This window comes from Urocampus carinirostris, chromosome 6 (assembly GCF_059441175.1).
Source record: "Urocampus carinirostris isolate Australia breed hairy pipefish chromosome 6, RoL_Ucar_1.0, whole genome shotgun sequence".
In the NCBI taxonomy this organism is placed as follows: Eukaryota; Metazoa; Chordata; class Actinopteri; order Syngnathiformes; family Syngnathidae; genus Urocampus; species Urocampus carinirostris.
Genome location: NC_142354.1, coordinates 34,801,068 through 34,823,859, shown reverse-complemented (window position 1 = coordinate 34,823,859; position 22,792 = coordinate 34,801,068). Strand labels below are relative to the sequence as shown.

General features: G+C 39.2%; 1 protein-coding gene across 2 annotated transcripts in view; it reads left to right on the top strand.

The window, feature by feature from the left end:
• The first annotated feature begins 925 nt into the window (after positions 1 to 925).
• The window catches only part of tox2 (TOX high mobility group box family member 2), a 205,622-nt gene continuing 183,755 nt past the window's right edge, over positions 926 to 22,792 (top strand). Inside the window, exon 1 of one of the 2 annotated variants that reach the window (XM_088338842.1) lies at positions 926 to 1,141. In XM_088338842.1, the coding sequence (XP_088194968.1) occupies positions 1,049 to 1,141 (93 nt within the window). In that variant the 5' untranslated portion in view covers positions 926 to 1,048. The remainder of the gene's footprint in view (positions 1,142 to 22,792) is intronic. The other variant, XM_088338843.1, reaches the window with a different exon arrangement.

Here is a 22,792-nt window from a genome sequence, read left to right as displayed (position 1 = left end):
CGGCTCCCTGACGGCTCACTTGCTTTGATGCATTATATTACAAATCAATATTGTTGTTTAAAGAAGTTAAGAAAAAAAAGGAAGTATAAAAGGAGAAAATGAAAAAAGACAGGTTTGTGGTTATCCCTTTAATCAGTATATTACCAACAATAATATAATGCAAAAAATGAATTAATAATTTGAATAAGAATATGTATTATTCTACTCAATTTTTGAACGTTTTTTTTTATATTAAACCTCATTCATGTCGAGCAACTCAGTATCTCACAACCAGGGTTGGGTTGGGTTACTTTAACTTGATTACTTTCAATTACTTTTGGATTACTCCAATACCAAATGTGCTAATAAAAGACAAAAGAAACTAAATATGAATAATATTACTAACTTTTGTGCAGGCTTGGGGAGTAACGCAATACATGGAACGGCAAAAATGATGTTGGCAAACTGTTTGGATTTATTTTCATTTTGTTTCTGTCGCATTTTATGTTAGTTTTGCCGGAGATCAAAGAGATCAAAGCCAGGAGAGAAAGCTTACCACGTGTTGTGAGTCATAATTTTATTCATATTTAGTTTCTTTTGTCTTACTAGCATATTTGGTATTGGATTAATCCAAAAGTAATTGAAAGTAATCAAGTTAAAGTAACCCTACCCAACCCTGTGTACAATATACCATGTTAAACTACATAAATAAACACGTTTGAAAAAAAAGTATGATGTAAGATTATTTTGTAAGGGAAAATACAACATTTTGTAAGGGCATGGAGCCGTGGGGCTTGACACGTATGTCATTATAGCGTTTTCCCACCCCATTTGTGATCATTTCAAAAGCGCTTCGATTGAGGAAACGACTTCCCCGTTTGGCCGCAGGGGGGCGCAGCTCGCCCATGCTCCTGGAAGGGAAAAAGTCGCAACTGCAAAACAGAAACCCAGATAGATCTCTCGCAATGAGCAGAACGAGACAGTGAAAGTGAGAGAGCGAGAGAAGCGAGTGAGAGAACAGGGCACATTCGACAGGATCGCAACTCTCGCCAGTCCCGCGGACCCTGCTATGGACGTCAGGTTCTACCCGGCTCCCCCTTCCAGCGTGGGTGCGTGCACGTTAGCGCCTGACTCCACTTTGGACTATTATCACTCCGGCAAGGTAAACAACAAAAAAACTCATTTTACTTTCCCTCGCCTTACGCGTTGCATCCTTCACAAAGCTGTCAAGTGCTTCACTTTTTTTACCATAACGAACTGCGCATGAATTGCGTTGGCGCCATAACTTTTATGTTTAGTATAATTTAAACCCAAAATCATTTGTTTTAATGCCGAATGGGTTTGATGAACTCAATTTTCCCAGACGACCTTCAAAGCATATTGTGTGACAATTTCTAGTTCTATTTTCGTGACAAAAAGTATACTATTGCTTGCTTTTGTAACAAATATTTAGCCATATATTGGCGATGCTAACTGTTTGACAGAATATGCATGCGCCATCCCAGCACCCCAGCGAGGGCAACCTTTAACTTGAAGGGTCATATACTGAATTTCCATTAAAGCACTGTGCCCCTTTATGATACGAGCAGATTTGCTTTCAAATTGTCCTTGAAGCCTTGATATCAGCATTTTCTCCCCTCATAGCTTACCATCAAACAAAGGAGAACAGAGAATTATTAAATTATTGTTACAAACAGCCAGGGTTGGGTAGGGTTACTTTAACTGGATTACTTTCAATTACTTTTGGATTACTCCAATACCAAATATGCTAATAAAAGACAAAAGAAACTAAATATGAATAAAAGTATGACTCGCAACACGTGGTAAGCTTTTTCTCCTGGCTTTGATCTCTTTGATCTCCGGCAAAACTAACATAAAATGCGACAAACAAAATGAAAATAAATCCAAACAGCTTGCCAACATCATTTTCGCCGTCCATGTATTCCGTTACTCCCTAAGCCTGCACAAAATTTACGTCATTTTATTCATATTTAGTTTCTTTTGTCTTTTATTAGCATATTTGGTATTGGTGTAATCCAAAAGTAATTGAAAGTAATCCAGTTGAAGTAACCCTACCCAACCCTGTTAAATTATTGTTACAAACAGCCAGGGTTGGGTAGGGTTACTTTAACTGGATTACTTTCAATTACTTGTGGATTACTCCAATACCAAATATGCTAATAAAAGACAAAAGAAACTAAATATGAATAAAATGATGACTCACAACACGTGGTAAGCTTTCTCTCCTGGTTTTGATCGCTTTGATCTCCGGCAAAACTAACATAAAATGCGACAGAAACAAAAAGAAAATAAATCCAAACAGCTTGCCAACCTCATTTTTGCCGTTCCATGTCATCCGTTACTCCCCAATCCTGCTCAAAATTTAGTAATTTTATTCATATTTAGTTTCTTTAGTCTTTTATTAGCATATTTGGTATTGGAGTAATCCAAAAGTCATTGAAAGTAATCCAGTTAAAGTAACCCTACCCAACCCTGCAAACAGCTGCTTAAAGAAATGTGGTGCCACTTAAAGGGACAGTGCGTATTGTTCAACCACGAGATGTCACTGTTTTGTGTCGTGCAACTTAAAATGAGTGCTAAAACTCACGAGGAAAATAATAAACTAGAGACTGAATTGGACCAACCTGAGTCATTTTCTCCTCATTTTTTTTTTGCCCAGCCTTTCACCGTTTTTTTTTCCTAATAGCAGTAAGATATTTATGTCAGCTCCCGTGAGGTGAGCTTTGTGTTATGTAAAATAAATATGAATTTCTCAACCTACGGCTGTTTAAAATTTGTATATGTATCATTGTTCATGTAACTTGGCTTGTTTTTTAATTCAATATTGTTTTTGTAATAAATGGAGTTTTATTTTTCAGACCAACACTAAATAATACACACTATCCCTTTAATGCTAGTGCTATTAAGCATTTATGCTGCAGCTTTATTATCTTTCAATCCTTGATCCCCCGCATGAAACTATTGATTTTAGTGCCGCAGAGACGAGATAGGAGATGAGTTGAAACATTTTCATAAACCACTTGTTTGGAATATTTATGGAGAAAAATAGTAGCTTTACAGTCACGCCCCGATGTAAAATAATCCTGTCTTACTTGGTGAATAAGGCAGGCTCACCAAATTCGATTTATGAGGTCATTTGTGTTTTCATTTTATGAAATATTTTCTTTTTTGTTGAAATACTCATTTCATTTCAATTTTGAAGTTGATAACTAAACATTTTATTTCGTTTGAGTTTAAGGTACCGTATTTTCCGCACTATAGGGCGCACCGGGTTATAGGGCGCACCTTCAAAAAATAGTTTTTGGTCCTATACCTTCCATAGATAAGGCACACCGGATTATAAGGCGCTACAATGGGAACGTCGACAAAACAGTCCGATGATTCAGTCCAACTGATTACCCCCTTAACATTCCCAAAGCTTGCAAAGAAGCAAACACGTGTCGTAGACACGTGCGGATGCGGTGTCCGTACGATGTCACTCAAATGCGTCATTTCAAATATCATTCGGAAGGTTAAAGTCTTGGGATTCAAGAAATGCCAACCATTCCTTAGTTTCTATTTTCTTTTTCGCTCGCAACTTTACTGTGCATATGACAATAAACACTTGGAATTGAGTTTAATTCACTCAACTCATCACAGCAACATCAAGAGCGTTCTAAAACAAGATACCGGGAAAATATAAAGCCGCATAGCTCACCTAAGTTCTCAAGTTCAATAATGATACGCAATCATTGTCTTCTTACAACCGTGAGTGTAGTAAATCCAGGAGAGTAAAATATCTACAAATACAGACTAATGAAACATGTTTCTTTATGGCGTAGTTAAGCAAGCTTGCTATTCAGTAATCTTTTTCGGCCAATTGCAGGGTTTGTTCCGGCCCTCTAGCCTATCCGAGGCTCCAAATAACTTCAGGCAATAGCGATCGATTTAACGGATGATTGACACATCTTTTTCGGCCAATTGCAGGGTTTGTTTCGGCCCTCTAGCCTATCCGAGGCTCCGAATAACTTTAGCCAATAGCGATCGATTCAAATGATGATTGACGCATTGGTTAGCCAATGAAACGCCGGTATATAAATCCCAGCATACACCGCGGACTACTCCACGTTCGGGGGAAAATCGATTCGGCGGCTGTTGCGTAAGTTGCGAGACCTTGCGATTTAATATTGATCCATATATAAGGCGCACTGTATTATAAGGCGCATGGTCAGCTTTTGAAAAAAATAAAGGCTTTTAGGTGCGCCTTATAGTGCGGAAAATACGGTAAATATTCTGTGATGCATGGTAGTAAGGGATGGAGACTAGGTATAAAATCTCATCCTTTTCATTGTCTTATTTTTATGATATTGGTATTTCTTGACGGGGTGTTTCATGTAATTTGAATTGTGTCTCCTTTATGGTATACATATTACCCGTTTTAGAAAATGTTTAGCGGTGCAACGTGAGCTCTTTTGTGACTTTCTCTTCAAACCTGCTTTCACGATCTGTGCGGCTATTGTTTATTAACGAGGCTGCGTAGTGGTTTGCGCTCTGATGAGCAATGTTCCTTAACAGCCAAAGAAATAACATGAATGCATTTTTTAAGCTCCATCGTGTTAGGCACACAACTGCATCCGCTCCTTATTCCAAGAGTTTGTTTTTAGCAGCTGATGTGACGAAGGCATCATTTTGTGTCTAAGACCCACCATTCGTCCTTTTAATTGCACAGTGTAAAAACAGATAATTGTCACGGCGTTCTTTTCGTTCAATGGCTTTGGTTAGCTACATAAGGCCGTGTACGATTACCGTTACGAAGCAAGCAGGTAGACGTCCGTGTCGTATTACATGGAGCAACAGCTGTGGCCGAGCTTACAACTGCGTAACTGTTGAATAGCCAAGTGTCCCGACTTGTTATGACCTTACTTCTGAGCGGACGATCCTTTCTATGTAACGGTGGATGATGTTGTGATAGGTTGAAGTGAGTGGAAGAAATTGATGGGATTTATGAGGAAAAACTTCGATTGGAATGGCAGATACTGTCTCTGTGGTGTACCCCATGTGGTGTATGGTGCTGTATTTAGTGCAGTGTTACCCAGCATTTTTACTGACAAGCAATGTTCCCTGTAATTTTCCACGGGTCTGAGCGTTCACACAAAGTCGGTGAGCAACGCTTCAAACAACAGTGGGCATCCATAATCCCAAGTGTGGCAAGATAATTCATTATCAAACATGTCCAAAACTTGACATCAAGTTACATACCAGCTCAGTAGCCTAGATGGTAGTGTGCCCGCTTTGAGACTGGGAGGTCGCTGGTTCGCGCCTCGACCGAGACATACCTAATTGGTATAATGGCGGCGCCCTCTGGCTGCGGCTGCATCGACTCGCTACAACGGGTCAGGTGTATCGACATTTCGTTCTGTGTACATTGTTACAAAGAATGACAATACAAAGGAAATTATTATTATTATTATTATTTTGCTGAGTTTCCGGCAATGCAAAATTATTTTTCTCTTTTGAATGAATTGACTCATGTACTATTGCAAAGGTTGTACGGCCTACAAACGTCGTTTGTTCTTACAATTCTTTCACAAGATATCCATTTCTTTTTATTTCCTGATATATTTTGTCGCATAATATTAAGATTTTTGGGGGGCTTATTTAGTCGGTTGTAAGATACAGAACTGTACTTAATCACATTTTTTAATGGAAGTACAATGTTGGCAACAAGATTCACTTGATATAATTGGAAATTATTTGAATGCAACACAAACTTTTCCTCTTTTTTTCCGTGTTTTTTTTCTACTTTTTTTTTTAAATTCCTTTAAAAAAAATCTAATTGTGTTTATTTTTTTCCGAGCTGTTGCTTTTTTCTTTTTGTTCTCTATTTACTTTTTTCCTACATTTCTTTCTTTTCTTTTTTTCTGGATTTTTAAAAAAAAAAATCCTTCTTTTTTTCTCTTCCTTTTGTTTCTTTTTTTCCTCAGCTTTTCACTACTTTTTCATTTTGGTATTTTTTTCTTTTTTGTTGTATTCCCCCCTTCTTTCAAGTCATTTTGTGCATAATTTTACATAATATTTGGTCATGTTGGGATTAAAGAAGCAAAAACAACCTGAAGAGCCGATTAGGACCCGAAGGAGCCGGTTCTTATTAGTGAGCCGAGCCGAAGAAGCCGGTTCTCGACAAACTACTAACTTTACTCAACTTCGTTATACTTCGACTCGACTTCAAAATACAGCATTTAGGACACAAGGTGAGGGGAACCCGTATATTTTTACCTTCATGCACTGTAACTTTGACTTAAGTCGCTTCTTAATTAGTAATTTTGAGCCCTCATTTTTGTGCGCTGGCTAGATTTTCTTGTGCGCTGAGAATGTGCGAGCAGTGCGCAATTGCGCATGCGCGCAGCTTAGAGGGAACACTGCTGACAAGGCTCGCCTTTTTTTCATTAAAAAACTCTCAAGGAACACCTTCCATGGAAACGCTTTCATAATTAATTCCAGGCTCCAGTTACATGTGTGTTTTCAAAGCATACACTTTTATGTTGCCCGAATTGACGGTAGAAATATTTTCTTATCATTTATGGTCATGGTTGATCAGGTGGTAAGACGGGTCAATTATTTTGGTTAATAACTTGAGATTTTACTATATTTGTAACATATTTTTCAAGTTTTAAAGGATTGTTTTCTTGATATACTAGAAAAATAATTCCTTAAGTAGCTGTATGTAATTAGGAACCTATTTAACTCATGCAGTGCTTGAAGATTTCAACATATTTAAAAGTGAATGCAGCTATCAGCAGCAGACAAATGTTTCTTTTTTTGAAGTTCTTAGGCTTTGAAAACAAAACTGGTAAACAGTAAAAGGAGGTAACCTCCAGTGTTCATTGTACCTCTGAAAAGTGATGGGTCCCGGGGACTCGCATGCTCAAAAATCTATGGGTCCCAACAAAAATCTATGGGCCCTCAAAATTTAGTGTTATCGAGGTTGAAATTGTAAATCGGTGACAAATATATAATAAAAATCTATATATTCATTCAGTTTTAATCATCAAATTATTAATTCATTTTCTGCATCAAATTAATGTTGGTCATATACCGATTAAAGGGATAACCACAAACCTGTCTTTTTTTCATTTTCTCGTTTTATACTTCCTTTTTTCTTAACTTCTTTATACAACATCATAATTTGTAATATAATGCATCAAAGCAAGTGAGCCGTTTGAGAGCCGGCTCTCTTTAATGAGTTGAGCCGAAAAAGCCGGTTCTCTAAAAAGAGACGGATTTTTTACTACACAACTCGAGATCGGCGTGCAGACGAAAACTCGAACCGCGAGACCAAAACAACATCTGCCGGATCTGCCTGACGAAAAGTTTGGAGTGCGGTAAATCTTTGTTAAAAAATGCTAATGACAGTTTCGTGTCAAAAAACTCGGGCAAACGAGAACACTGGAGGTATGTAACTAAGTAAATATAGTGTCTCTAAGAGCTTGTCAAAATAACACATTTGTACTTCTTATGCGTTGTTAACTTGACATGAATTTGTATGTGAACTTGTAAACTTAAAAGTGTTTTGCCTGGTGGGTCGTACAGCTGATCAAAGTTGTACGCTGGTTTGTCAACCGTATTGAACGGCGCCATTTCAGTAGTAACCAATCTGTTAGTGTGTGTTAGCTCCTCTGCCCTGAAACCTTGAATGAATGAATCAATGAATAAAAGAATGAATGAAACTTTTATTTCGAACAAGACAAAAGCAAACACAAAACAAAAAATCGAACAAAAAACAATGTATATGTTTGAATGGGAGTAGGCATTTGCATCCCACATCTAGATCCCCTGTGTATTTACATGTAAAAAATAATTAATGGATATATATATTTACATTGGCTCTGTGGATACACAGTCTCTTCATTTTCATCATTATCATTATCGTCACTACTTCCATCAATTTTTATATCACTTTTTTTTTAACCATCATCACTGTCATCATTGCTGTCTCCATACATTTTCAGCATATTATATAATTGAAGTATCTATTATGAAAGAATAGTTCCCTTGGGTGTTCATGGTGAAACTGACTGCTATGTGGTGTGTGGTGTCCATCATACAAGTATATTTGGACCTGCTACCTTAGGGGGCCCATCCCCAGGAAGCAGGACCACGATTCTCGAGTGTCCTGATCTTTGCATTAAAAAGACAAGGTATGGGAGTTTAAGCTTAAGCCAGAGGCCCCCAGCATCAAGCATCAAGCTCCCACCTGCCTGCCCTAACTAAGATGTGCAGGATATGTCTGTGTTCATTTTAAGTTGTAACTGATGGTATCCCCATTTATTTATTTTTATTTTTACCATCATCGCCAACATACATGTCATTATAGGTTTTCTTGAAACAAAGTTTGAAGACCACTTCTTCAGTATGTCACAATCACATGTATTGGGAACACCTGTGCTCAGGTATTTGGCGCCAACAGGCAGGACAGCTGATTGGCGCACCCTGTACATTTAAATCCCCAGCTTCTGGTAACACTTTATCCGATTGTACTATGCGATCTGTTGCCATCTGCTCAGAAAGCCCGTACCTCCGACTCTTTGCCTGCCTCCTGTTTTTCTACCTGATCTCCGTTGCCGACCCGTTTCCGAATTTGCCTACGACCTGCCCTGCCCGCCTGACTCCTGATCTCTCTTCCGAACACAACGACGCCCTTCTTCTCCAGCCCCAACCAACAACACGACGACTACGCCTGTCCGCGACCATTCCCGCCAAGCCTTCACCCGCCTGTCAAGTCTCGACAATCTGTCAAACAACGGATAGAAGATTCACGTCTTGTCATTCCTTCCTTCCAATAAAAACCAAGAAACGAGTGCAAGTGATCTCAGTTTTTCTTCCGTCCTGCCTGACAGAACAATCGGATCAAGTGTTACCAGAAGCTGGGGATTTAAATGTACAGGTTGCGCCAATCAGCTGTCCTGGCTGTTGGCGCCAAATACCTGAGCACAGGTGTTCCCAATACATGTGATTGTGACACAGTATTTTGGGGCATACCGCTGTTGCTCGGTATGAACCAAAAACGTGTCCCAAATAGTGAAGTGGTACGTGGTTTGAAACTAAAAGTAGCGCTGCTATAACAGATAGCCCATGTCATTAGCGTTGATGTCGTTTCCTCGATATTTCAGTCAAGGGTGGTCACAAAGGGGTGTGGAAAGAAAAAAAAAAAACAGTAATTGTGAATGTGAAAAATATTTGGGAATATGAAAAATATTGTATATAGATTACCGTAAATTCCGGACTATAAGCCGCTACTTTTTTCCCAAACCTTCAACCCTGCGGCTTATTCAGTGATGCGGCCAATTTATGTAATTTTTTTAACAGCTGCCAGCGGCGCTCAAGTACAATAGGTAAGATTTAGACCGGTGGAATATATGCGCCGAGGAAGACTGCAACTTCTTAGCTTGTGCACAAATTAAATTAGCGTAGACATATCCTCATCATGCAATATGCAAAAAGAAAGGCACATGACAAAGCTTTCAAGCTAAAAGTAAACTAGCAGTCCGATAAAGAAGGAAGCAGAGCTACTTCACGTGAACTTCACTTTGCGAGCGTGTGGCTAGCGTGTTTTTGAATAAGGGAGCATGGGACGACGTCTATGTGACAGTCTCTTTCCCATACTAGGGTAGACGACTTTGATGACGTCAGTTATAAGGAGGAAGATGAAGACGGTTTACCGTGGTTTCTTTAAGTACGGCATGTTTTTTTTAACATACTCATTTACTGTGTTGCGAGCGTGTTGCTAGTAGAGTTTTGCTACCCTTCACTGGCACGGTTTGGGATGAAAGTTATAATATTATAATTAAAGCTTTGAAAACTCTCTCGGTGTACTGTCTTTCTTTGTAAATATGTGTAACTGATGTATAATATGTATTTGTACCTGTATATTTTTGTAATGTATTTATTTGAGACACTTATTCTGATATGTTTTGCGAATTAAAAAAGAGGGGCGGAGCAAACGCGGGCTGACTGGAAGTGGGGTAAAGGTGAGTGAGACCTGTTGTCGCGGCGGACAATAGTGGATATATATTTTTCACACCCTTACCTTTGGAAATATAGACTTTTTTTCCTTGGATTAGTTTCAACCGGGACTCTGCAGGTCTGCATCAAATCTTAAGTACCGCTATCATTTTCAGTTCATTTAGCCGGCTGTGGTTTTTGGACTGTGTACTTTATATTCAGTTACATTTGCGGGACTTAAAGCTGGGTTTGGGCTAATTTTGTGATTATGCTATATGTTTTAATGTGGGCGCATGCGGCTTATGCACAGGTGCGGCTTGTGTAAGTACAAAATCGTTTTTCCTCTCAAAATGTGGTGGGTGCGGCTTATAATCAGGTGCGCTCTACAGTCCGGAATTTACGGCAGATGAATATGTTATATTTGTCACAGACATATTTTCCTTAGCTTTTTCGCATTTTTACATACCAGATATGACGTCACAAAAATCGATTTCAGGGAGAAACGTCGATTTTAAAAATAGCCCAAAATAGAATCACGACATATACACGAATTGATTCTTTGTCCCACCCCTAACAGGTATGCGTTTATTTATTGTTGTCATATTCCATCTTCAAAAAACCTTCTGTGTTCTTTTTGGGGAAAAAATATCCGCTCATACCGCAGTAAGGTATAAAAAGAATGAGAGTGCATGATTTTGAGATTGACAACGGATGCAATCAATATGCACTCAACCTCAGTATTTTATGCATCAGAAACGGAGTAAGAAAAACATTTTTATTTTTTCTTTATAGCCAGAGGCCATCACAAGCTCCTCTCAGTTGCATCCAACTTGTCCACCAATGCTCGCACAATCACCGTGAGTCATCTTTACATGGAGCCCCGAGATCCCTCCTAATCTTTGTGAAGCCCCCGCGCGTCCTCCCTGAGTGGGAGGCTTGTTTGCCAGCGCTGAAGGCCACTTTCTCTATATAAATGCCTGTTTTAGCAGCAGGGAGGACTATTTGTCAAATGCATTATGACTTGTGCATATACCCCCTCCACCTAGGGTACATCACTCTGCCGCGATGTGAAGTTGGATAGATTACTGGAGCTGCTCTCTTTTCCAGCTACCCTCACCCAATCCTTCTCTGTAAGCGAAAAAGTGAAGACGCCTCTAATTACTAATTAATTCTCTCCCTATATATCTAATACATATAGTAATCCCTTGCTGTATCACGGTTTACTTATTACGGTTTTGCTACTTTTTTTAATCGTACATTGTGTTCTGCATTCTGATTGGGTAAACAACCGCCCCACCCCTTTTCTGCTTCTGTCTGCCTATGTATCATTGACGGTCTGAGTTGTACACATACATAAAACCGCTTGACGAACCTACATTTTTTATATGTATATATATATATATATATATATATACCGTAAATTCCGGACTATAGAGCGCACCTGATTATAAGCTGCACCCACCACATTTTAAGAGGAAAACCGATTTTGTACATACACAAGCCGCACCTGTACACAAGCCGCATGCGCCCACATTTAAACATGTAACACAAACACAAAATTAACCCAAACCCGACTTTAAGTCCTGCGATTGAAACTAAAAGTCCTTCATTAAAGTCCACAGTCCAAAAATCACAGCCGGCGAAATGAACGGAAAATGATACCGGTACTTAAGGTTTGATGCAGACCTGTAGAGTCCAGGTCCCGTTGAAAGTAATCCAAGGAAAAAAGTGTATATTTCCAAAGGTAAGGGTGGGAAAAATATATCAGATGAACATATTTACTCACGCAACTCCTTTTTCTTAAACCAACTTTTTACCCCCTCTTCTTTCCTTTTCTGTCCCTCACCTTTAGCGGTCCCCACTTAAACTCGGCATCCCGCGTTTGTTCAGCCCCTCATTTTTCGTTCACCCGCAAAACATATCAGAATAAGTGTCTAAAATAAATACAAATAAATACATTACAAAAATATGCAGTTGCAAATACATATTATACATGGGTTACACATATTTACAAAGAAAGACAGTACACTGAGAGAGTTTTCAAAGCTTTAATAATAATAATATAGCTTTGACAGGGCAGTTAATGGTAGCAACACTCGAGCGCCGCTGGCGGCCGTTAGAAAAATTACATAAATTGGTCGCATCACTGAATAAGCCGCAGGGTTGAATGTTAGGGAAAAAAGAAGCGGCTTATAGTCCAAAATTTACAGTATATAAGCAACCTCAAGTTTCTGTCAAAGCAGTCATGTCAACAAACCGACAAAAGCACTAAAATTGATATCAAATTTGAACTTATGGACCCACTATACTTGCTCTGAAGCCACATTTGGTGCTCCCGTGGCTCTTTTTCCAAAATTTTTGATAATGGGAAAAACATATGGTTTTTAGGGCTCCAGACATATTTCTTTTGTTGTTTTATTGGTCCAAAATGGCTGTTTCAACATTTAGGGTTGCCGACCTGAAAGTAAATGCAGTTTTCAAAGTATCATGTGAAGTAAAGTGGATCGTGTCTTTAATATAGTTGTGCATTAAAGCAGCAATATCATTTTTATAATCAGTAGCTAGACAGTATAATTTTTTTAAAACAAAAATAAATTATGAAGTACTTTTATTTGATAAACAAATACTTGGGCCTGTAAATCAGGGTTGTTTTTTGGTTTCAATGTACACTGATGGCCATTTTATTAGGTTCACCATGCTAGTAATGGGTTGGACCCCCTTTTGCCTTCAGAACTGCCTCAGTTCTTCCTGGCATAGATTCAAGAAGGTTCTGGAAGCATTCCTCAGAGAGTTTGGTCCGTATTGACATGATGGCACCACACAGTTGGCGCAGATTTGTCAGCTCCACATCCATTATGCAAAACACCCTTTCCACCACATCCCATAGATGCTCTATTTGATTGAGATATGGTGACTGCGGAGGCCATTTGAGTACAGTGATCTCATTGTCATGTTCAAGAAACCAGTCTGAGATGATTCCAGCTTTATGACATGGCGCACCATCCTGCTGAAAGTAGCCATCAGAAGTTCGGCACTTTGTGGTCAAGAAGGGATGGACATGGTCAGCAACAATACTCAGGTAGGAACCAAGGGGCCCAAAGAGTTCCAAGAAAATATTCCCCACACCATTACACAACCAGCCGTTTATACAAGGCCGTTTATACAAAGCAGTGGTTTATACAAGGCAGGATGGATCCATGCGTCTATGTTGTCAACGCCCAATTCTGACCCAATGATCCGAATGTCACAGGAAAAATCGAGACTCATCAGACCAGGCAAACATTTTTCCGATCTTCTATTGTCCAATTTCATGCTCTTGTGTAAATTGTAGCCTCAGTTTCCTTATACATTTATAATGACAATGTATTCACAGTGCCCTCATTTTGTGTTTAGTAAATTGGCCAGTGCAAGATGACCGGTGTGGTCTTCTACTGCTGTAGCATATTTGGTATTGGAGTAATCCAAAAGCAATTGAAAGTAATCCAGTTAAAGTAACCCTACCCAACCCTGGTTGTGCATGAGTGGATCAGCAGTTACTGAGATACTCAAACCAGTTTTTCTGGCACCAACAATCATGCCATGTTCAAAGTCACTCTAATCACCTTTCTTCCCCATACTGATGCTCGGTTTGAAATGCAGATGATCCTGACCACCATGTCTACGTGCCCAAATGCACTGAGTTGCCGCCATGTGATTGGCTGTTCAGAAATTAGGTGTTAATGAGTAGTTGAGAGAGGTGTACCTAATAAAGAGGCAGGGGAGTATATAATAGACCAATAGAAAATTGATTAAAAAAAAAAACTCAGCGGGTTTCGACTTTTGCGATTCTTTTGGGGTCACTACCCCAATATATACCTGTAAATGTATATATATATCAGCATTTTTGTGCAAATCAAACTTGCAATATTTAGTGTACATACCTATTTGATGTCACTATAATTTAAGTTTGTGTTAGCTTGCTTCAAAATATTTTCGGGCCATGAATCAAATGGATTACCAGGGCAAGAAGGCTATACGTTCAAATGTGCTAAACCAAGTCATTGTTTGTCATGACTCCAAAACGTTAGCATTGCTGCTTAAGCCAACAGACCTTGCTCTAGCATACATAATCATTGCTAGTTTATAAACTGTGACTTCTGTATCACCACATTAGGCACATTTGGCTTGAAATTGTGCACAAAACCTTTCTATAAACACCCATTGAAGGTGTGTGTATGTTATGTTTGGAACCGAGACATGATTGAGACAAAAAAAAAGCAAAATTCCCAGCGATGCCTGGTTGTGTTCTCACAGATGAAGGAATTAATTACACGGAGGCGAGCATTCTTCCGCCAGCAGACATTTTGGGGGTTTTCACATTGTGCCCATTCACAGTATTCTGCTGACTGGCCACTACCGACTCGACTCGATGTGAACTCATGCGCGGCCGGGATACGGAAACGGCCATGCGGTGTGTTTTTGGAGGCTTATAGCGACACAGTGATTATAGCGTTTAGCGTTTGTGAATCTTTCTAGTAATGTTACCCGTTTTTTTATGATCGAGGAAATGATGTGAATAGGTCATGTGGTCAAGCTTCGTGCGTGGCCCCTGGGGTTCTTGGTGTCTGAGTTAATTAGTTGCACTTCAACACTAAGGAAACGTTGCACCATTTAGAACACGCTTTCATTTAGGATGCCTGATGGAGTGCGTTGTACTTATCATTTGTGTCCTTAAACCATACAGTAAGTATTTGTATGAAAAGTGCAAAGGTAACTTTTGATATGAGACAGCCGTGACCATCACAATTGGCTTTTTTCCATGATACTTTATTGATGTATTTGCCTTACGTACAATTGTTTAGCTTAATCCAAGGTGATATCAAGTAATTATGGTGATGCACAATGTTTTAAAAATAACATCAGAAAGTGCAAGTAGTGTAAACAATACAAGGTAATGACCTTTAATTGTACAACAAATAAAATACTACTATAACAACTGTTAACGAAACTACAAATACAGTCTAACAATGTCAACTAAAATACCTTCTATTCCGCTATATTTTGAAAATACAGACGCTGCCCTACTTACGAGCGGGATAGGTTCCGGACGATCATTCGTAAGTTTAATTTGTTTGTAAATAGGGGCGGCAGTGGCTCAGGAGGTAGAGCGCTCGTCTTGGGATCAAGAGATCGCAGTTCGAATCCCAGCTCCTCCGTGTTACATGTCGAAGTGTCCTTGGGTAAGACACTGAACCCCTAATGCCCCCAATAAGCAGGTTAGCGCCTTACATGGCTGCACGGCCGCTATTCGGAAATGTAAAGCGCTTTGGGAAGTCTTGACTTGAAAAGCGCTATATAAATGCAGATCATTTCATTTCATATCAGTGCTATATTTTGTATGTTTAAAGTTTATATAAGTATGTTTAAGACTTGTATAAGTAACCTGTATTGTATTGTACTAACAAATAAACATTTTATAAAATAATATGCTCTATAAAGATGAATTAAGTTGAGTTTAACTTACTTTTGGGAGATGCGCGTCAAAAGGTCTTCTTCTCCGTGGTAAAAAGTGGTCCAAAAAAAGCATTCCAACCATTTTCTCAACCCCATCAAGCTTTCTTATTCCACTTTCATTTCAAAACAAACGGTTCGCCCCCTCTTTACACTTTACACGAATCATATTGAATAGATGCACAAGATATTAATCAATAAAAATGTCAAAGTTCTTTGCGCACTGGTCATACAGTATAAAATGTTTACGCACAAACTGGGAAGAGGAAGCGGAGTTCTTCTTCGGGGTGTAGCCGCGGAAAGAAGCACTACAGTACGGTCCTGTACTCGGAAAAAGGTGCACACAATACAAAATCTAACTTACAGCAATGTCGGGATATTTTTCGACATCCTGAAAAAAAATGTTCGTATCTCCCGTTTTTCGTAAGTCAAATGGTCGTAAGTAGGGTAGCATCTGTAAAGTCAATAGTTTAAATAAAGTGTCAAGACAATTGGATCCAATTTAAAAGTTAGGTATATTAAATCGTACTGTCCATTAACAACATTGTCATTGTAATAGTTAAACGATCCCAAGACAATAGTATAGATCCAATACAAGTACTTGCTGGTACCGATAATAATAAAATTGGTATCGATCCACCCACCCTTACTTTGTAGTGGGTCTTGTAGCTGTTAGTTTGCTTTTAAATATTCTCAGTGACTTGCGGTCAGCATGTAAAAGGGATACGGCTGCAAACACATCCCAAGATGTCGGGAGTAATTACAGTTTTGACACTGATTTCGATTGCAAGCCCGCCCTGGCTGGCCCGACCGGTGGCCCTCATTTAATCACATTAACCCGAATTAGCTATCCCGGGCCCCTCCCCTTGAAGCCCATGCTGTACAGTCCGCCTTGAATCTTACCAACCTGGCGTCCACCATGCCCTAGTGCTCTTTCTTATACAGTAGTTTTTCGATTGGTTCTGGGGGAGAGGGTATTGAGTGGGCAGACCTGCAATGGTGTAAAATGTCATCCAGCCAAGTGGAAACCAAAAAAATATATAAAAACAAGACCGGCCGCCAGATGTGTTCTGGCCTCGATAAAGTCTTGAAAGACAGCCGTTTATTATTCTGCTGCCTTTGGTGTGGTTCAAACCCGACCTGCAGGGAACGCTGAGTGAGGCCTTTCACTTAGCTATGAAAAACAAACAGGAGAAGTACAGTGTGCATGCTACACTGGAGATAAGTGCTGCTTGGCTCTATGCAGAAAAAAGGATCTATATACATTTATAATGACAATGTATTCAAAGTGCCCTCATTTTGTGTTAAGTAAATTGGCCAGTGCAAGATGGCTGACCGCAGAGGTCATTGTTGACATTTAGCTTACTTATAGGCAAGAGACTTTATTATAATGTTTACATCAGGCTTTCCAAAGCTTTTTTTGTGTTCAAGTTAGAAATGTGTTCTTCCCTGAGGGCTGAAAGACTGTAATACCTGTTATGTACTTTACTTGAACTAATGATAAACACAGCAGGCATTACCAAATTTGGAAAGAAATAACATGTATGTTTTGTTTAAAGCAAGATGTGTCAGATGATTAATTTGATGCTTATTAGAATTGCTTAGCACATTTTTTTGGGCTGATACTAACACAAATCGGTATTCATTTGTACCACATGAACCCTTCTAGTTGTATAGATTGTTGAATTTAATTAAAATAAAATCTAATGGCATTGACAGAGATAGATGTTTCAATATGTTTAAACTGTGTGGAGTGAATACGATAATATTAAGTGTTTGATAGTTGTTATCTAATACAGTGGTTCTTAACTGGTCTGATTTATGACCCCACCACTCCCCCATAGTGAAAACCTGTGACCAAGTCATTCAAATTAATCGAGTGAAAGGATTGTGCAGTTTAAACCAGAGCTAGAGCATATAGTCTCTTTTATTTAGAAAAAAACTAAATGACCAGCAAATTCAAAATGACTTCAAGTACTGTATAATACAGGTGCTCCCCAACTTACGAACATTTGAGTTACGAAAAACGATAGATACGAACATTTTTTCTCGTGCATCCATTCAATGTGGTTGGTGTAATGTGTAAAGAAGAGGCGAGCCATTTCTTTTGAAATTAAAGTGGAACAAGAGAGCTTGATGCGGTTGAAAAAACGGTTGGCGCGTTTTTTTTTGGCCACTTTCTAACTCGGAGGAGGAAGTCGCCTAACTCTTGAAGCTCATCTTCCATAAGTACCGTATTTTCCGCACTATAGGGCGCACCGGATTATAGGGCGCACCCCCCAAAAATAGTTTTTGGTCCTATATCTTCCATACATAAGGCGCACCGGATTATAAGGCGCTACAATGGGAACGTCGACAAAACAGTCAGATAGTTCAGTCAAACTTATTACCCCCTTAACATTCCGAAAGCTTGCAAAGAAGCAAATACGTGTCGTAGACACGTGCGGATGCGGTGTCCGTACGATGTCACTCAAATGCATCGTTCCAAATATCATTTGGAAGGTTAAAGTCTTGGGATTCAAGAAATGCCAACCATTCCTTAGTTTCTATTTACTTTTTCGCTTGCAACTTTACTGTGCATATGACAATAAACACTTGGAATTGAGTTTTATTTAAAAAAAGACCCATCACAGAAACATCGAGATCACTCTGAAACAAGATACTGGCAAAATATATAGCCGGAGTAGCTCACCGAAGTCGTTGCGTTCAATAATAAAGTGCAACCATGGTCCTCTTATATCCGTGAGTGTATTAATCCAGGAGAGTAAAATATTTACAAATACAGAATGGTAAAACATGTTTCCTCTATCCCGTAGACAACCAAACTTGCTATTCACATTCATCTTTTTCGGCCAATTGCAGGCTTTGTTTTGCCCCTTTAGCCAATGCGAGCCTGTAAATGATAAAAAGGATCCGCCCCCTTTACCTCCGAATAACTTTAGCCAATTGTGATCGATTCAAATGATGATTGACACATTGGCTGGGAATTGAAACGCCGGCATATGTATCCCAGCATACACCGCGGACCACAGCGCCTACGAGGAAAAATCTAGTCTGCAGCTGCTTGCCTTTGTTGCGAGACCTTGCGACTTAATATTGATCCATATATAAGGCGCACTGTATTATAAGGCGCATGGTCAGTTTTTGAAAGAAATAAAGGCTTTTAGGTGCGCCTTATAGTGCGGAAAATACGGTAAGTTAAACTTAAGTAATAATAACTTTATTTATCTTTATAGAGCATGTTATTTTATTCAATGTTTATTTTGTAGTACAGAACAATACAGGTTACTTATACAAGCCTTAAACATATATAAACCTTAAACATACATTTCATACAAAATATAGCACTGAAGCAACTTACGAACAAATTCAACTTATGTAAGTCTACATTGCATATAAATTACCTTCTAAAACTGCTCAGTCACCTCAAACAATAGGGCAATGGATTAATTCACACTGAATTTTCTCTTTTAATGGTAACGGGGAAATTGGATTATTGGCCTTGAGAGTGCTTAAAAAGTTCTTGAATTTTGCCATGTAAAAAGTGTACGAACCCTGAAGAATGCACCACTGTGTATTAGGTGCAGCCATCGCAAGCCTGGGCAAACGCGATCAGTTGTCTTAGCGTTCTTTGGCATGTCCTATGCAAACAAAAGTGAAATGACTGCTTCACATTCACGCCGGGCATACACTCTAACTCAGTGAGGGATGCGCACACTTTCTCACAGGTGGACATAATAAAGCTAAAATATTATACCTTTTTGTAGCTGAAATGTTTAGAGGATGTTTTTTATCAGTTAATACTACAATATGTGTATTGTCATTCTTCTAGGTATTCATTCATCTATGGTCTTCATGTCTGACGATCTGAATTGGGTAAAAGTTGCATATTGGTCAATAAAAACACAATTTGTATTATTATAATACAAGCCTGGGCAAACTACAGCCAGGGGGCCACATATGAGTGTCAGTGTTTTAATCCTGCCCCCCCCCAAAAAAGGCTAAGTAATAAAAATGTGTTTTTGTTTTGGTGCCTTTTTTATTTTTAGTATTAGGGTTAGCCCTTTATGTAGCCTTATAAAAACTGTACTTATTGATTTATAGCGCTCATGACCAACATTTGAATAGCTGGCAACATTTTCCTGGTCTTGTCATTAGTTGTGATTGCTTCAGCAAGGCACAACTACATTGCCAAGTGCTGTAAGCACAGGGCAATGTAGTTGTGCCTGCCGATATCCATCACCACGACGACATAACAGACGATTCAAAAACCCAGAATTTCCCATTCATCTGAATGGGACCATCTCAAATCATCTTGCCAATACCGGGGGGTGTGGGGGTGTGAAGTAATAATGTACAAATACAGCTCTCCCAATTAAAAACTTTCCCCTCATCATCTTCCAGATCAATCACAACTCTTACAATTGCCGCGGGAATTGTCTAGTTTTTATTACGTTTTATATATTTAATTTACAAAAATGAATTCTGGACTAGCCCTGTTGCATTTTGAGTTTTTCACTTGCAAATGATAAAATTTTGTGCTTAAAAAGTGCAATGTTATATTTCTTCAATTACTTTTATTTATAGTTTTTGTTAAAAAATAATTTAACATAATTTTTGAGGGGTTCAAAATCAATTGGATTAAATGGTCCCTTTCTGAAGAAACATACAATGAAATATAACTTGTGCATGTAAATGCAAATGAGAAAGAGTGGATAGGCTTACATTAGAGGTAAGATGGGGTATAAAAGATTCAGCCCGACCCGAGTCGCAGTTAAATAAACTCGTACCCGCCCAAACCTGACAGATTTACTTGATTTGATAAGCGAGCCCGAAGCTTTACTTTGGCCGCGCTTACTTCAGTGCCGAACTGTGTGTTTCAGCTAAGCTACGCAGCTTGGGGTTCAATTGGGGTGCCTCAAATCAAGTGTGCACTGCAAGTGCAGCGCCAAAATGAACAAAGCAGTTTGGCACCAAAGTGCAGATTTTGGCTACATGCAGCGAACAAAAGTGAAAGTGAAACTGAACTAAATGGCACCGAAAAGAAAATCATATTCTGCAGATTACTAGCTGCATATATTGAAAGATTTGGCCAAAAAGCAGAAAGTAAGTTTGTAAAGGATGTAAGCTAGTGACAAGAAGCGGAAATGATGTCTGATGTGAGGGCGGTGTAAGAAGGAGGTTGCGTGTCTTTTACCCCAACACAGAGGATGAAAATTTCTTTGGATTTAGTGATTTGGAGTTAAACTGATAGTTTTGTGAACATTTTCTTTATTTAAATAATTACTTGAGTAAACGTAAATGCATGCTTTGCAGATCATCCACGAAAGGGAACAGAAAAAAACAAAACTGAGAGATAAGTCCGGCCGGCCGGGCTTAATGATTGACATTTTAAGCCCGAACCTGGCCCAAAATCCGAAATGGGCCCAAGATTTTACCTCGAGTTTATATTATCTTTTTTCCTCGGTACAGCTGAGGTCAGGTTTGAGACCATGCAGGCATACACAAAAGGTAAAACACCCCAATCAGCCATTTTTTCTCCTCCTGGCCCGGCCACCAAGCAAAATGTTTTAAACCCAATGTGGCATCAAAAAGTTTGCCCACCTCTGTTTTAATACAAGTCCCACTATACAGAAAAATTCAATATGTCAAAGTAGAAAAATCCTCCTAGTGGGTAAACATACTTTTTTAATAAATGAGTTTGTGCTTTTAGAGAGGGTTCTTCTGTAAATTGGATGTGTTGGTTGGTTGGTTTAGGTTGGTACTTGTGTGAGTGAGTGGTTGAATATCATCGCAAAGCCGCAGACCACCCACCCCTGGGCCCCTTACTGCTCGCCTTAGTCTACCCAACCTTACCGCTCTGGGCACTTAGAGGGTTTTGTTCGCAGGGTTTTTGGATGTAGCTTCGCTGTTTGACTCTGCAGGAACTCTATTTGTTGTCTGTTGACCGCCGCAGAGCCACAGAGTTCCTCTGACCTTCCGTAATAGCATCAAATGAGGGCGAGTTTAACAGTTTTTGTCTACATGGATTACACCGTCTTGGATGTGATCATCTCAAATCCTAAATTACGCTGCATAGCTTGTAAATAAATACATACTGAAAGACTGTATGTATGCTGAATACATATTTCCTGATGATTCATAAAGATGTCAGCAAAACTGCTAGAGCTGTGTTCAAAGCCACCCCCATTTCCTGTATTGATCGCGGACGCACAAAACACGCTTTGTTGGCAATAACTAACGACGTGACGTGTTTCGTGTCCTCACCGTGCAAACATAGAGTGGCATTGACACAGGCTGTGCAGGCATGTGGCCGTGTCACTTGCCTGTATACATACTCGGTTTATTGTTCGTACAATGTAGAGTGGTCCGATATTTCGCATTGCAGCTTAGTTCTCCAGGCTGGAGAGTCTCAAATTCACAACCAGTAGACTGTGTTTTTACAGTCCGATACACAGGTTTGGGTAGGGTTACTTTAACTTGATTACTTTCAATTACTTTTGGATTACTCCAATACCAAATATGCTAATAAAAGACAAAAGAAACTAAATATAAATGAAATGACTAAACTTTGCGCAGGCTTGGGGAGTAACGGAATACATGGAACGGCAAAAATGATGCTGGCAAGCTGTTTGGATTTATTTTCATTTTGTTTCTGTCCCATTTTATGTTAGTTTTGGCTCAAATAGACCAAAGCCAGGAGAGATAGCTTACCACGTGTTGTGAGTCATTATTTTATTCATAGTTTCTTTTGTCTTTTATTAGCATATTTGGTATCGGAGTAATCCAAAAGTAATTGAAAGTAATCAAGTTAAAGTAACCCTACCCAACCCTGCCGATACTAGTGAGAGAGCAAAACAAAACATTTCAAATTTAAATTTGGAACTATATTTTGAAAAGCCCCTGGGAGACACTTGTTAGCGCTAAAGGGTAAAAGCTGCATGCGGCTCCGGAGCCGCAGGTTGCCAAGCCCCCGAACTAAAACTAAAGCTGCAGTAGAGGTAGAATGATTCAAAGGAGCATTCTAAAATATACGAACTCGATTTGGGCTGGATATTTTTTTAATGTGAATTGTGTCGCTTCACTTGTCAGTCAGAGCTGCACTGTGTTTGTTTGCAAGAGTTGCAGCTAGTGTCTGTTTGCCATCCAAACTTCCATCTTGGCGCCTGACTTTCTAAAGTTTTTTGTTTTTGAGATACAAATAAACATTCTGTAAGGTATAGCATGTATGAAATAAAGCGCTTGCATATTTTTGGATTGAGGGACAAGAATCCGTTGCGGCCAATGAGCAGCATTTGTTTATTATTTGGCTCAAGTTGAT